General features: G+C 39.9%; 1 protein-coding gene and 1 long non-coding RNA gene across 2 annotated transcripts in view; both read left to right on the forward strand.

Moving 5' to 3' along the window:
* Nucleotides 1–110: 110 nt before the first annotated feature.
* The window catches only part of PITPNC1 (phosphatidylinositol transfer protein cytoplasmic 1), a 99,776-nt gene continuing 83,461 nt past the window's right edge, over nt 111–16,425 (forward strand). Inside the window, exons 1-2 of the mRNA XM_009678990.2 lie at nt 111–527; nt 1,899–1,955. Coding sequence (XP_009677285.1) covers nt 522–527; nt 1,899–1,955 — 63 coding nt within the window. The 5' untranslated portion in view covers nt 111–521. The remainder of the gene's footprint in view (nt 528–1,898; nt 1,956–16,425) is intronic.
* On the forward strand, nt 3,732–6,062 carry LOC138061616 (uncharacterized). Its single transcript, XR_011135499.1, has 3 exons — nt 3,732–3,895; nt 4,420–4,836; nt 5,531–6,062. It is a non-coding gene; the product is annotated as an uncharacterized lncRNA (long non-coding RNA).

Raw genomic sequence — 16,425 nt, forward strand, 5'->3', positions numbered from 1 at the left:
CCGGCTCCTGCGGCCGAGCGGCGCCGCCCGGCAGCTCCGGGCCTCGCGGGGCGGCCCCACAGGCCGCTCGCGCCGCTGGCGAGGCCTCGGCGGGCGCGTGTGGAGGCGGCGCGGGCGCCGCGGCGGCAACAGGAGCAGCAGCAGCAGCAGCAGCAGGGCCGCGCGGCCTCCGGGCCTGGCCTGGGCCCAGCGAAAGGGGCGTGAGAAGCCCTGCCGGCCCCCGGGATGGGGCTGCTGCTGCTGCCGTCGCGTGTGGCGTGGTGGCTTCGCTGCCAAGTGTCGCAGGCCTGTCCTCGGGTGCCCTTGGCCTCCCGGAGCGGGGGAACAGGGCTGTGGCCTCAGGCGCAGGCCCCGCGGCTGCCGTGGCGCCGTGGGCTTTGGGCTCAGGCCTCACAACTGTGGCACCGCGTTTTGAGGTCAGGTCCCGCGGCCGTGGTGGTGCTCTGGGCTTTGAGCTCAGCTGCGGCCGAGGTGCTGCTGCACATCGACAGCTTGAGGCCTTGATCCGGCCGTGGGGTGGGATGGCAGTGAGTCAGTGTAATGATTTTTATGCCATTTCCCCCCCGTCTTGAGACAAATGTGTATGTTGCACCTTGTGGCCTTGACTGAGGGCTCTCACAGCGTGGAGAAGCTGTTGCTTTTGCGTGGTGATTTTAATGCATCTCTTATCGGGATGCATTGAGCCTGGGTCACTCAGTCCAGTGTAGCTGCAGAGGGGAGGAGGTAGGGAGATGCAGTGAGTTTTAAGAGTGCTAGGATCCTGATTTTAGACAGTGTTGCATCACCAATGCATTTGATACCTTGCAAGGAAATGTTGATAAAACATTGGCTTGTGATTATAGGTTGTTGTTATTTCCCATTCCAAAACAAGGTAAATTTCATATAATACCCAAGTTTCATTCACTGAAGAAATTCACAGTGTGATGTTTGCAAGCAGATGATTCCAAAGGAAACATTAATCCATGAGTGCTATGTAACCTTGGATATTAATTTAAGACTGTCAGAAAAAACAAGTTACAAAATTACATTTTGAGTGCTACTTTATGACTATCCTGCATAAATAACAAAACCTTCATGTGGCAAAGGGGTATTTGAGGCAATTATTTTAAATCTTTGGTTTACAGAATTAAGACCGCTAAGTTACAACCTCAGCTATACTGGTATAAATTCAGAGTAATTCAATTAAATGGATTTACATCAGAGTTATAATACTGTATTTTGAGATTTAATCTGATGTATGCTTTCCAATTAGCAATATGAGAACCATCTAAGCTACAGCACATGCTGTGGAGTTCTTTGAATCACTTCCTGTTTGAAATCGATTTGATTTTAAAAATCTAGTAATAGATTTTTATCCGTTATCCTTAATCCTTTTTTTAGTCATTCACTGATCTAAGTATTCGAAATACATGCGTATATCACGGAGTATATGTGTAGTTACTGGCAAACTTTAACTCTTTACAAATTCTGTACAGAGTTTAAACTGTAAAATCTCATTCTTGCAGCTCATTGTTTTACTATTAGTATGGTTTTACAGTAGACGACTAGGGAATGATGGCTTTCAGGAAAGTAAAAGCCGGATACTAATCTAATTGAAAAGAGTTCCATACGCAGTAGTTTTGCTTCAGACGGTGAGTGAAAGAGGAAAGAAAAGTTAATGCGTGCTGCAACTGTTATCTTTCTTTACTTCTCTGGGTGTTCTGGAAGCAGAGGATGCAGCATTTGCCTCCAAGGTGGAATTCCTGAATGATTCCAGTAAACTAAATTCTTTAGTCAAAAATCATCAATAAAATATCTGGAAAAAATAGCTTGATTTTTTTCTGTCTGTTATTATGAGGTGACACTTTGTTGACACAAGTCTATCAGCATGATTTAATGTATGGTTTTGTTTTTCCTAGGTCAAAAATGAGAAATGTCTTATTTTTACAACTGATCATAGACAGCATGTTGCAAAGGTAAGAGTAATACTTTCTGACAACTCACTGAAAATAAAAAGCCAAAATTCAAGCAGGTATTCCTGGCAGAAACGCCTGGGCTAGCTGCAGTTGTAAGTTTTCTCTCTCCCTTAGAAAGCGTTTGGTGAGTATACTTTGCTGGCCTACCGAGACAATAGTCGTAATAGGGAGTTGTAGAGGGGATTCTTAGGGTCACTGTTTTTTTGCCCCATTTTTATGAACAGCACAAGACCTGGAAATAAGCTGTAGCTGGTGCAAAAAATATGGGGTGACTCAATGTTTTGCAGCATGCATGGGAAGTAATTTTGGTTTCCATTTTATGTCGTTTCTAGATTTGACCCACTACTTTTTGCAGATCTGCGTGTTTTCTTGTTTTAAACAGAGCTATAAAGTTTGTTTGGCTTGTGTTGAAAGCACGTCATAGGTGATAAACTAGTTCAGCTCTTTCTCCTGTTTTTATTGAAATCAATGGCTTTGCTTATAACTGGGGAGTATTAAGGCACTATGCAGAGAGGTTCAATTTTTTTTACACTGCTTTTTAGTGGAAATCCAGAACTTCCAGAGATATTGTTCCCAATGAATAAAACCGCAAGCAAATCACTTAAAAACTGCAGTGGATGTTTTAGATCTGAATTTAGGTATTTCTTCCATAAAGGTAATAGCTCAGATACTGCTTTGTTTTGGTTATTTTGCATATCATCCTCCTTTGGTGGCTTTGTGTCACATCTGATTGCTCCTTATACTACTCTCTAGCTTTACGGCTGAACACTGAGACATGGAGACATTGCTTACTGCTATCCATGAACTTGTTGGATCCCCTTTCGGAAGACAGTTCTGTGAACATACATGACCGACATTATGGTTTATAGCTACAGTTTGGATATTTATAAGTGGTTCTTGTCAGATTTGAGAGAGAATACTCATTAACCTAATTCTTAATTACTAATTTATGAATGGCATTGTTCATATCTCAGTTCAAAATCCAAACTGTTAACAAAGCCCTCAGATTTTCTATTTTTTTTGTTTAGGTAGATGCACTTTTGGAAGAGCAAAGCGTGTGAAATACTGTGCCATTAGCAACTGAATGGAAAAGTTATGTTGTTATCTCCAGGAGATGGCACTGTGTTCTCTCTGGGCTAAAATTATGTACATAGCTTTGAAATGTAGATTCAGAGCCAATGGAAGTCTGAGGGGTTTTGTTCTTTTTTGTTATGAAACACATACTTCATTTTAGACCTAAATTCTTATTTAACCATCCCAGATATAGTATTTCATCTCTTTTCTATTTTTGAAAGTAGTCAGATTGAAATGCAGGTGTATAATTCTAGCGTTATCTGTACAGTGCTTTATATTTTCATGTTACTCTCTCAGCGCTTCTCGGAAATGCATTTGGTAGGTGGGAGAAATGGCAATACCAAAATTGTGTGATATACCGAAGCTTATATAATAGTTCAGTTTTCTTGGCCAGTTTTAGTATTAGGTCTCTGTTCATATTAGGTAGTAGCTTAATAATGCTTAAGTTTCTCTGAAAGATGTAATAAAAATACTAAGGAGATTAAAAAAAAGTTAACCAACATCAATTACCTAGTGAGTAGCAAAAAAGGGACTCTTAAAATGGTTCTGGCTTTATGGTTTAATTAAAATGAGGCACACGTTTTTCCTGAAGTTTCTATGTGCCGTTTGGAAGTAAACAGCTGATATGAAAAACAGTTGTATTTGCATTGCAAAATCTGCTGGCTGATAACGAAGGACTGACCAAAAGGGAAATGGGTGAGGCCTTCACATCCTGTGCTTGTATCTCCCCTGTGCACATTGTGCGCTTCACAAAGAGCGCGCTGTAGTTGCTTCTGTAATGAGCGAGCGGCGAGCAGGTCTGTGCCTAAACTGCCCCTCGGTGCCCCAGCGAGGCAGGCTCTTTCCCGCTGCGCTCGTGCTGCCCGGTAAGGCGCGGGGTTAGGGCCGGGCAGTAACTTCCCGGGAGCATTAGCGGCGGGACTGCTCTAATCCCGGGTTTTCCCAGCTCAGTTTCGTTAGCATCCCCCTCCCCGCGGGGCTGGCGGCCCGGGGGCCGCGCTGGCCCCGCCGCCCGGGGCGCGCTCGCTCGGTGCACGGCGCCACCGGCGCGGCGCGGCGCGGCTCGGCGCCCCCATTGGCGGCCGCCGCCGCCGCCGTCCTTCCTGCCGCGCCGCTGATGTCAGGCCGCCGCTCGCCCCCCGCCGGGGCCGCCGCTGCAGACGCTCCGCGCCCCCGGCCACGGCTCGCCCGCAGCTCCGGGGCCACCCGCGCCGGGCGGCGCCGCTCTGCCCCCGGCCCCCAGGAGGTGCTGGGAGCCTTGTTTAGCCGTCGCCGAGGGGACGGGGTAAAGCCTTTGTCTCGGAAATAAGCATCCCATCCTCTGTGCTGCCGCGATGTGCTGCTGCTGAAATTCCCCTTTTCGGCTGATTTGTGCTTTTCCTCGCCCTAGGCATGTCTTGACAGAGCTGCGAGAGGCTGCCGTTTCAGTACACTTCCGACGGAGGTCTTTGACTGCAACGCTGTCGTTCGGTGCTTGAGACTTCTTTGTATCTGTCTGTGCGTGTGTGTGTGCGAAATTCACATGATCGCGGGCTGAGGGAGGAAGAACTGGAAGAAAGGAGCAGTTGTGTTGGTGGTTCTCTTCTTGCTGGGTCAGCCTTCCTGGATGCTTGCATTACTCTCTTGTGGACGCATTGTCAAGCGCGTACAGAAAAAGAGGCTCGATTATTTTTTCCGGTGACTAGTTTTTGCCGCGACCATCGTGCAGAAATAACCACTTTTCTCCCAGTTTGCTGGTCCGCACCGAGGCAGCAGGAATATGCTCATGAAGGAGTACCGGATCTGCATGCCTTTGACAGTTGAAGAGGTAAGCTCTGCCACTGTTAGTGGCCGATCTTTTAGGACCTGGGGTTTTTTCTGTCAGTGGTAACTCAAGGGAAGGCAAGCTGAGGTTATATTTGGTTTGCTGAATATTTTTTCTTTGTGTCTAACTTGGTCTGAGGTGATTGGTTAGAGAGGCATGTTTTTATTGCAGAATAAGGGACTCCAGGAACGAAGGTAAACGTATCAAGAGACTAATGTCATCGAAGTATTAGTTGTGAAGATCTTGCAACCAGGCTTTTAAAAATAACGTTATGCCTGTTTGGAAGGTGGTGCTTTGTGCTTAAATCTTGCATCTGGTACAGCGTTTGTCCAGACCGAGATTCTAAATATATGTTCACCTTTACTTAAAATATTCATGTTAATTAAAATAGCCTTAGATGCCAGCGCAGGCAGGACAGATAGGTGATAATTTATTAGTAAAACTTTTTTTGTCATGTAAAGTAATACTTGCAAGTCAGACTGCTCTTTGTCAATCAGATTCTAAACTCTGGGCTAGGAACATAATATTTATCTGCAAACATCATCCTGTTTATTGCTTTAAATAAATAATACAGTAATACTTATATGAAATACACGTGCTGTATCATTACTCGTGCGTATAAATAATGCGTAATTTATAGGTGCAATAGACAGCCAAAGGCCGGTATGTAAATGAGACGGTGCTTTCTGTTCTATAGTGTCTCAAACAGAAAAAGGTCGATGCTGTTTTTATTAGCCATTAACGTTACAGAAGCGGACATGAGAGCGGGGGAGCAAGCACCCGTCGGGAAGGGATGGCATAGGTGAACCTCTCGCCTGGCGTTTTCCTCGGGCGGCTCGATCTGCATCGCGGACTGTGTGCCAGCAGCTGAGCTCAAAGTTTCTCTTTCCCACTTCTGCGTTTGACCCGGGGAGGGCTCGATGGCCGGGGCGGCCCCCCCGAGACCGCCAGGGGGCGCCCTCCCCGCAGGGCGCGGGGGTGGCGCGGCGCAAGGGGCTCCTCCGGGCGCCCTGCGCGCGGGCGGGTTTGGAGATCTGCTCCGGGTTAAGTGATGGGGAAGACACCTTTCCGTAGGTGATACCGCCAGCGCCGTAATTGTGCCTCTCCCTACATTTCTGATACACCGCAAACTTTTGAGTGCAGGCAATGGTAGTTGTGCTCTAATAATGTAATGCAGTATCTACCCCCTTCCCGGAGATTATGAAAAATACATTTACTTTGAAAACTGATTTGCGTCTTTTTTGTTTAAGTACTTACAGGTGAATGTTTTGCCGCACACAGGTTTTTTGTTTGTTTTTTTGGTAACATGTATGGAGTCTTCAGTAGTATGACACAGTAGTCACTTCAAAGGTCTGTTTGTATCTTCAGAATTGGCAAACGGACAGCATTTTAAAAATGAAAATTCAAACTGCCAAAGTTTGATTTTAACCTATTCATGAAACTGTTCCTTCTGGCAGTAGGACCTAAAACCACTGCATACCCTTAGGTAAATATAGATAGATTTTAATTACAACATTTTTCCAAGTAAGTTTTACAACATGCTATGATACTCTATGGCATCATTCTTTTCATATGTAATTCTGTTTATTTTATTATCCTAACATAACCGTTATATCCAAGACAATTCCTGACGTCCTCAGACTACTACACTTAGTTAATAGTTCATCATCTCATCAGAAGGGACAAGATTTATTTTGGAAAAAATAATGTTAAATAATACCTCTGGATAAGGAAGAGCTCAAAATCCCCCACAAGAGGGATGGCTGATGCATGGCAAGGCAGAAGAAGTTTCAAATCTTTTGTCCTCTAGAATTTTTACAGAGTTAATGAAGATACTCATGCATGCTGTCTTTTCTCTTTTGTTGAATCATGGACCTAGAACATGTCTGATGTTCAGCTTGAACTTCATTGCTAATTATAGAATGAGCTAGGACAAAAATTTTGAAATTATCAGCTATTTTTGTTACTACGTATGGACCGAAAATGTTTCGTACTATAGCTCACAGTGGTTCATCTTTGTGATGTTTCTCCCAGTCTCTGAAGGTGTTGGTATCTTATTTTTACCTTTAGTTGCACAGCTGCCTATAACACATGAGATTCTTGATGTTCACGTAGAATAAGAAGATGAGGTGTAATGCACTCATCAGGATAATAACATCATCGAGCAACGTTCACCTTCAAGAGCCACGCAGCATTTTGGTTCTAAGAGGTCCAAACTGCCTTCTTCCAGGTGCTAAGATCAGTGAGATTTGATGGAAATGAAGCATATGCAATTTCTCACAGGAGAGGGATGTTAGGCCCTGATCTACAGTGGCGGTTAGGTGCCTAGCTCCTGTTGACGTTACTGGGAATTAGGCATCTTAATGTCCTCGAGGTTGTAGGGTCTAACAGGTATCTGAAGAATGCTGTTTTTCTTACTTATGCAGCTGCGTGGCTTTCCTTCTGCTGCTGCTCTCCTTACTTAGACTTTTACAGCTCTGTTCTTTCTGCTCTTTGAAAGTTCTGGCTTTGGGCCTGTGTACTTTATGCATACATGCAAAAGCATTTCCTTGAACACTTTTCTTTTTCAGCACTGACTTACTAGTTATCCGTACATAGAAACCTCACAACATGAATGAGAAAGAATTCCATCCCCGGTCTGCGATGTAGTGTTGTCTCCAAAGAAAAAATGATTTCCTATGCTCTTTCTGGGAAAATAATCAGGCACGCAAGGCAAAACTGAGTGTTAGCCATGTCAGTGAAGCACCTACACCTGATCTTCTATCATCAGACTTTATGTATTATGTGAAAAAACGTGCATTAAGATGTTTTATAATGTTTCAGTTGAGTAATTAGAAGTCGCATTATTTTGTATGTAAATAAATATGCATATATCAGTGTAGCAACTAGTACTACACTGCCTCATCAGTAGGACGTAAATTTATCTCAAGAGAAGGCACAAAATTTGATATATGTCACCGTAACAGCAACATTATCTCAAGGCTGGGACTTCTGGTGTCAGTGGCTGTACTGTTGTGAGTAATCCTGTTATTAGACAGATCTTTTGAAGTTCACAGTGATTTGTCTAGACTATGGAATGAAAAATCTAACCCTAAAAGACTTTATTTTAGAGTTTGAGTCAACTGTCAAGCATTACGTTGTTCCGTGTACAGGACGTTGCAGACAGTACTTCAAAGAGATTGCCATTGTTGTGGACAGGCGATTCTACGTGACTGGTTTTCATTAGCTACTCCAGATAGTTGTCTTGGGACATTATTTCATTGATTTCTTTATTCGATAAGATACTCAAATATTAATTGGAGGGTTTTTTTTTTTTTAGACCTGTCCGTTTGAAGGTCCAGTGTTTTCTTGCAAATGAAGCATTCATATACAATCAAACGTTGATTGCTGTCAACACAACTAAATTCTAACTGTGTTTTTGAGATAGGATGTAAGAGACAGATGCATCTTTGTTCTTGCCCATAAGCTTCAGGAAAGGTAACGTGTTCCAAGAGTGCCTGCCGGGATACTGTGGAACCAAACTCTAATTTTCATTCAAGACTGAGGATAACTCATTAAACTGAATTTTTATTGACAGTTCTTTAGGACTATTTCAAACATAATGTTGGAAGCTGCCCGGTTACTTACAAAATAATTTAAGAAATGAAATATCATATTAACTTCTAAACAGAATAACAACTGCTGAATAAACAAACGGCCTATTTGCAAATTAGGCCAGAATATAGCTGTTCCTTGACTAAGCCAGTATGATTGCCAATTAGAAGTCATTCTGCACCTCATTTGTGGTACTTCTAAGAGGCATGCATACAAATTCACTCCTTTTGTTAACACTCTGAGACCTTTTGAATTACAAAAGGCCATTTCTTTTCAGTAGTACATAAAACAAGTAAAAACCTGTTTTTGTAATTGTTTTAGGATATGTTTCTACACTTCAGCCCAGCTGCGATTAATAAACAAGTCTACTTCTTGATTTTTTTTCTCCTTGCATTTTAATGTTAGCTCATTCTAACAACTAATTTGTTACATCATATGAGACAATATTATAATAGCCTACATAGATTCTTCTTCTTAAGTATCATCGCTTGAAAGCACAGTCCTAAGTAAGTGAAAAGAGTGCTGTATCTGGAGATGTTTAAAAATTCTCAAACTACCGCCTCTTTGCAAGTCCTAATTCCATAATTCCTTTTCTTTACAGGAAGAATTATATATTTTTGTGCTTTAGGGATGTCTTTATCTGAAGATCTATTCTGTCTGATAGGCAGGATAGCATGCAACTGAACTTTTGTTGTAGAAGAGGCACAGTACAGTGAAGTTTATAATCTCTATAATAAGTGATTGTTCTTTAGGGGGAGTAGGATCCAACAAAAATGTCTTTCCACCATAGAAAATGGAGTTGTTATTGTTGTAAAATGATAATAAAAATTCAAAGTTGGGTCACTTACATTTTAAAGCTGAACATCCAATAAAATACAATAGTCATCATTGCTTTTTTTTTTTTCCTAGGAAGTTGGGAAGTACGGGACTATGTATATGTGGTTAGTACCTAAAATTTATATTTTATCCAAACTCCAAACAGGTAAAACAAAACAGGTTCTTCTGTCATTTGTTGTTGATTTCAACCAAGATTATATCTGCTGAAGCTGGCAGAATTGCTCCCATTCTATGCTTTAAATATAAGCTAAGTTTGGTCTGTGGGGAGCACTGCCTGAATGAGTTATGTAGCAACAGCTGTATTGTCATGAATACAAACAAGCAGAGAAATGCAGAATGTTCTGAAATGTAGATGGTGATTTAAAACAAAAATTCTTTCAACAATTGCAAATTCAGATTTTAGAGATGTTATGATTATGCCTTTACTGAAAATATTCTAGTGTTTAGCTCTTGTTTCAAAATTTCAAACATTATGAATGCTCCTGGTGTGGGTTATTTACATAACATTCAGCATGTCTACATTTGTGCAAGCAGTATTTGTAGTCTAAGAATCTTGTGCACATTTCTTCCTTAGAAGATTTTGTTGTCTACTCTTTTGTGTACAAAGGGTACTTGTTATAGCAAGTTTTATTTGGAGAGTTTTAAAGCTGAGTGAAAGCATTTGAGAAAGTGTATTTATGCCCTGAGAGTGAGCATATGATATACTTACTGTGGCACAGCAGCTCTGTGACAGCTTAGATACAGCTGTATGTAGCTTCAGAGGTCTTTGAACCGTATCATATAATATATGGAAAAGCCCTTAATAGGGCATAAAGGGTAGAAGGCATTTTCTATAATCTACAGTTTGTCTGCAGGACAAACGACGTATATTCATACTGTAATTAATACAGATAGATTAAATAATGGTTGATTAGGCATTCTTCTTTCATTTTCCAAATATAGCCCCATAACATATTTTTAGGAATATGTAAAGCTCTGGAGTATTTGAAAAACCAGTATGTTGGTTGCAAGCAAGAGGACTACAGGTAAATGTTAGGTGAAGTTACCTCTTCAAATTTGATTCACTTCTTTTAATTACTTGTAAATTAAAAAATAATTTGACCGTGTCATGACCCTGACTTGCCTAGAAAATATTGATCTGGCAGTTTGGGGCTGAAGGTATCCAGCAAACAGGAAGGTGTATTGTGTGATTTTATTTTAACTTAAACTATGGAACGGCTGTAATACTGTCCACTGCCTTACACAGATTCCTTGGAAAAATATTAAAGTGCTATGAGAAGTAAAATTTTTTTGTTACTCTAATTCATCGTTCTTTCTGGATATACCTTACAAGAACATCACCAATAAGGCCTTTGCTACAACGTGACCTTAAACTGACCTTCAAGCTTACAGGCTGGGAAGAATTGTTATAGTTATATAACAGATAGCACAAGCTAAAGAAGGGACAAGAAGTTAACTTTTAGCGCCAAATAAGAACAGCTTTTTCATTTTCTTTTGATGCTTGTAAGAATAAGCAGTTGAAAGTAACTCTTTTAGTGTTGGGACAAAAATAAATGCTTTGCTGTATGCTTGACCTCCCTATGCCAGTCTTAGTCAAGTCACCTATAGAACTATAAAAGAAAACAATGCAGAACAGATGTCATATCTGAATTGAACTGCACTGCAAGTAAAAGACCAAAAATAACCACTTTTCTACTTTACTCCTGTTCGCACATTTCAATACAGCTCTACGAGAGAAACAAAAAAACTTTGTTCTGAAAGCTTCTGCGTAAATTAAATGGAAAAAGTACATCACTGAAAAAAAACTTCCAATGAAAAAGATTAGATATTACCGAAGAAACTCAAACTTTGCACATAATTATCTCTCTCTCTTGTCAATACCTTGTTTGCTCCAACATTTATATACATCAAATAATGTTATACATTTGATTTGGAGGCTTTGCTGGCAAAATGTAGAGCCCGATCTTGCATTTCCTATAAAAGAAAATGTAGCTTGACAATATTTTGTGACATTTTTTAGCTAAAGCGCTCTACAGATTTCTGATTTTATCAAGAGTTCCATGAAGTGTGTTTGTCAGAAACGTAATGTAGATTTGGAAACTGAGGAACGGGGAGAGCAAAACCCTGAATTTCAATACTAGCTTTTAAAAATTAATGCTTTCTCTTCAAAGTTTTATAATTTTGGGGTTGAACTTCAAAGTGCTGAGTTGATGGGAAATCTACATGATCAGCGCTTTTGAAAATGAGGCCCCTTTTGCTTTTATTCCTAATCATCAAGATGCTTACATTAGCATCTTGAATTTGATCTCTCTAGTATGGGCAAATAAAGTACTTCAGTTCAATCTGTTTAAATTCTTAATCTAACTATCAGGTTAGAAATCCAGTAGGTTATACTGATTTTCATGTGTTTTTTGCATGATTGTACATGAGAAAAATGTTAGATAATTTATAGTCCTTAAAGTATGTTAAGCCCTTTAAATTATAGGAAGGGAAAGATTTGTGTAATAGCTAGGAAAAGTTAAAAAGTATGTTTTCTTTCATTCAGTTTGATCTGAAAGGCATTCATGCTATTAAAATCTCTTAGAGATCATGGTCTTTTGGTCAAAAGACTGCCTAGATGATCAGATAGTCAGGTAACCCAAAGCATATAGCGATGATTCATTTGCCATATTCTTCTTTGTGACTAGTGGGCTGACAAATATGTTCCCCAGGCTGTCCTTGTAGAACTGAGTCAGTTGTGGATGCCGAAATGCATGCAGGCCTTCCGTTCTGAATGTCTGAAAGCTAGAAGCGATGACACAACTATCACTCAAGCAACCATTAGATACTATCAGAATCGGGATAGATAATTTGTACATACAAATAGATTGTTAAAATATTTTCCATGATTGTGGATGAGGGATAATATTTTGTATCCTCGATCATGGAAAACTTATTTATCATTTAAAATTAAAATTGATTTAAATAATTATAGCTTTCCTTATATTTCGTTTTGGTCTTCTGTGGTTCGTAGAGCATCTGTCATGACCAACATGCTACCTCGATCTCAAAACAAAGCAAACTTTAACATTTCACACAACTTTGCTATGATAATCCTTCAGTGCAGCCTTAAGAACTTTTGCCTAGTTATTGCTGTGTAGGCATATTATGCATACATTTATGTGAAATTACCAATACCTACGTATGTCTAGAAAGCCAGGAGAAAGGTGCTCTCCAGGATTACTGACTTAGTTTAAAAAACAGTGGGAAAAAAATGTAATTTAGATTTCAGGTTGGGTTAGCAGGTGGATTCTACAGTCTGTAGGTGGGGGAAAACAGACCTAAATTTGACTTGCTTTTATATATAGCACTGTCTAGCCTTGGTATGGTTTATCTCCTTCTCTGTTCATTTTTTCTTCCCAATTTTGGTTAAAAGCGATCAGCCAATTTTGAATCCTTGGCTATATATTAAAATACTATTTTTATTTTTATAGTGTATAATCCACAGTGCTAAATTCTAGGAATAGCATTTTAATGGCTTTTCTTGGAAAATTTTTGTATCTCCTTCTAACTTTCCCCTCTCAATAGTCAGAAGATGCCAGGGCAGTTTTGGATTGTGTTAGTCTTGTATTTTTACAGTTCTAATGCTGGTTTTACATTGCACACCCTTAACTTTTGCATATACTTAACTTGTGCGCATACTTAATTTTAGAGCACAAGTAGTCCCATGTCCTGAGTCACATGCAAAAATCTTTGCAGATTTGGTTTATAAAAGACTTGTTCATGTGGTCTCCAAAAAGGTCATGGTCTGTATTTAGGACTTTCTAGGTATGTGTTCTAAGATTAGCCTTGCCAAAGTGATTTAGGAATACGTCGATCCTGGGGGACTTGTCGCCTTTAAGCACGCTGAGAATGCTTTCCTTTCCATTGCCTCGTGCTAAGTGTCATGTTAGGTTTAATGTGTTGCATAATTAATGACAATGTTTAATTTTTTTCAGTAAAAATATTACTACAATGTATGACAAAATAATTGCATGATAATGACACTCTAGAAAAACGCATACTGTTGCTCAGTTGCTTGATTAATGATCATTCACTGATGACAGGCAGAAACACAAGTAATTGTTGAACATATTTGCAGCTTTTTGCTCTCATTTTATATAAAAATTATTCAAAACTATAAAAATAACCTTTTGTGTTAGTGTCACCACGTTACTTGAAAGGCTACCAGCATACTATAGTCCACTGTGAACCAAAAATTTGTATTTATCAGGAAGATAAAGGCCATGATAATTCTGTTGTTAAGCATGAAGTTGTTATACATGCCAGGCTGGTATTTTTCCTTCTCATCTGTCAATATGCAACAGATGTGTGTTTAAAGTCGTCTCACTTACTGTTAGACCCATTGAATAGACTGGTCCTAGAATATATAATCTGATCTTCTGGAAGATGCTTCGTACATTTACCCAGCTAGTTATCTTCTTATTTTGTCAGGTTTTCTTTGAAAGTGCAAATAAGCTGACCTTTAAATAATATTCTTCTTTAGTAAATTCAGTGTACAATGACTTGACATAAGCCAAATGAAACACGTGAAATGTATGCATGATTACAGTCCTAAGTAACGGGGGTGCTTCTTTTCTCCTATAGACTTGATATGAGACTTTCACTTCAATGGTTCAGCTTTTGTTTTGCTTCACTCTGTGTGAAAAGAAAATCGCTCAGTGGAATTCAAACTGTGGTGACATCAATGAAAGTTACTTCACTGATGTCAGAGATACAAGATTTCACCAAATATCTATGACAAAACACAACACATTTTTAGAGTAGAAATGCTAGGAATTAAATTCTGTTTTAGTTGTATGGCGTAAGTCTGAGGTAATTCCATTTTCTGCAGTAGATCCATTCCAGATTTATATCAGTCTAGCCAAAAGTGGACTTTAACCAATGGCTGTAAGACAAAAGAAAGTTGGTCAGTTTCTCAAGCCTGCCCTCCTTGAGAAGAAAGAAATCAAGCTGATGTCTCTAAAGCTTAGGCAGGGATTTTTGCCTAACTCAAAGCATCTTTTCACAGAGTTAGATTAAGGCCCCAGATTTGTGTCAAAGCTGCGATACCGTCCTTGTGCCTATGTAGAGTAAAATAAGTGCTGTCCTTACACCGCAGAATTTTGCAGTCAAATCTTTTCTCTCAAGTTTCAGTCCTAACTTTGTAGAAACTCTGATTCTCTTTTCTTTCTCCCATTTCGGAGTCCTTGGTCATACTCCCAAATAAGGAAGCCTAGCCAACCACAGCAGGCATCTGGCCAGCTGGCAGAAATCTGCTGCTCAGAACAACAGCCTGCTGCTGTTGCTCTGCCTCAGGCTTGCAGGGGATGAGGAACTGTACGACAGACTAGAACAATTGATAATTCAGCTCCCCTTTGATTACTAAGCTCAGGCTTGAATCTCAATATTCCATCAGTAACCATGGATATTTACACCCAGACCGAGCCTAAAGAGAACACTGAGTTCTGAAATTTCTTCAGTGTTTCAGAGGGTTGCTAAGTTTGTTTGCATTTGTAAACTATTTGCTACTCAGTTAGCCTATGGTATTTTTTTCAGGGATGATTCAGTATAAAAACATGTTTTTCTATATTAAGGTAACTCAGTGTTATACATTTGGGATAGAAAAGTCTTTCCATTAACTTCCGTGGAAGCAGAATAGACCGCAGTATATTAATTTGTCTTTTTTATTGTTTTTGCTATTGTTTTGCAGCTTTTTTTCTGTGCTATCTCTGCTTTTTTTCATGTCTGAACATGAACTCACTCAGAGTCAAGTGATGCCAAACTTCTAAATCTATCCTGAGTGGGTCTGAGATGAAGCAAATGAAGTTTTAGTGGAAATGTTATGTCATAGTAACAAATACCTATGGATTAGTTGGTTTATTTCCAGGACCTCATGGGCTATACATTGCTATTTATAATTTAACTTTCTCAAGCAGCCACCACTGTGTTTATGTTACCATGGTGTTACTTGTCATACTTGAGGGTGGATAGTAACTGCTATAATTGAAAATAGATACTCCCACTAAAGTAAGTGTAACAGGTGGTTATGTGTTTATTAAATCATGCAACAAGCATAATACAAGTGAAATGTGGATACGTCTGGCCCTGCCTTTTTCCTAAGAAATTTTCAGACGTGCCAGTTTGTCTTAGTGGATCAGAACTGGACTAAACAACAGTGATTTGTACTCTTATTTATGGTCCAAGGCATATCGGTGGCAATCAGTGAGTATCCTCCACTTGAGACTTCAGAAAGCAAATGTTCTTTTGCGGGGAGAAAAGGAGATGTTCTGGTGCAGGGGGGGTCTACATTTTATCCTTATGAGGACCGTAGCCTGGACAAAGCTCCAATTCCTTAAAAGCGTTTGAGAAATAGTGATTGCTGTTTGCGTATGATTCTTTCATTTTTTAGCCCTCTGACTTCATCCCATCTCTCATTTTCATTCAGTTGTCCTCCATAATGAATTGAGCCTCTGTTTTGAGGCCTGCCCTACCTTAATACAGTGGGGCTTTGTTTGCAGTAGGTTTACATCCACCTTTCCTGGTTGTGTCAACCCATCCTATGAAGGCAAAATGGTTCAAACGTCTGCCTCTCACAACAGTAAGAACGGCTTTTGATTAAATTTTGTCAACTCCCATAAAATCAGCTAAGTATGTAATACGCATACTTTACCTCAAAACTTTGAGATCTGTATGAGAGGACATTACAAACAGAACAGAATATCAATGCCTTACCTCACAAAACTGCATTGTCCTAAAATAACAAATACCAAACATGAGAGTTCAGGTGAGGCATAAGAGGTCCTTAATAATTTGTGCATTTTTCCAGCCCTTCCTTAAGTTCTTCATCAGTGTTTATAAAGACATGTTTGAAAGAACTCTGAAGAAGGCACTTTTTGAGCAACTTGGTGTTTGGCTGAACTAGAATCTGAGCAGAACAAATCTGCTCAAGGAGACTTCCATTCAATTTTGAATCTGCGCTGGGCTACCTCCCTTGTTAAATTCCTTTTTTCTAATCATTTCCTACTCCAAAATGGGTACCTATGCATACAGATCTATTTGCAGAAGGAAAGCTGCTTTTTAGTTTTGTTTTTTTTTTTAATATTATGCATTCTTCTGGAGCTTATTTTTTATAATCACTGA

Source organism: Struthio camelus, chromosome 19, assembly GCF_040807025.1.
Source record: "Struthio camelus isolate bStrCam1 chromosome 19, bStrCam1.hap1, whole genome shotgun sequence".
NCBI lineage: Eukaryota > Metazoa > Chordata > Aves > Struthioniformes > Struthionidae > Struthio > Struthio camelus.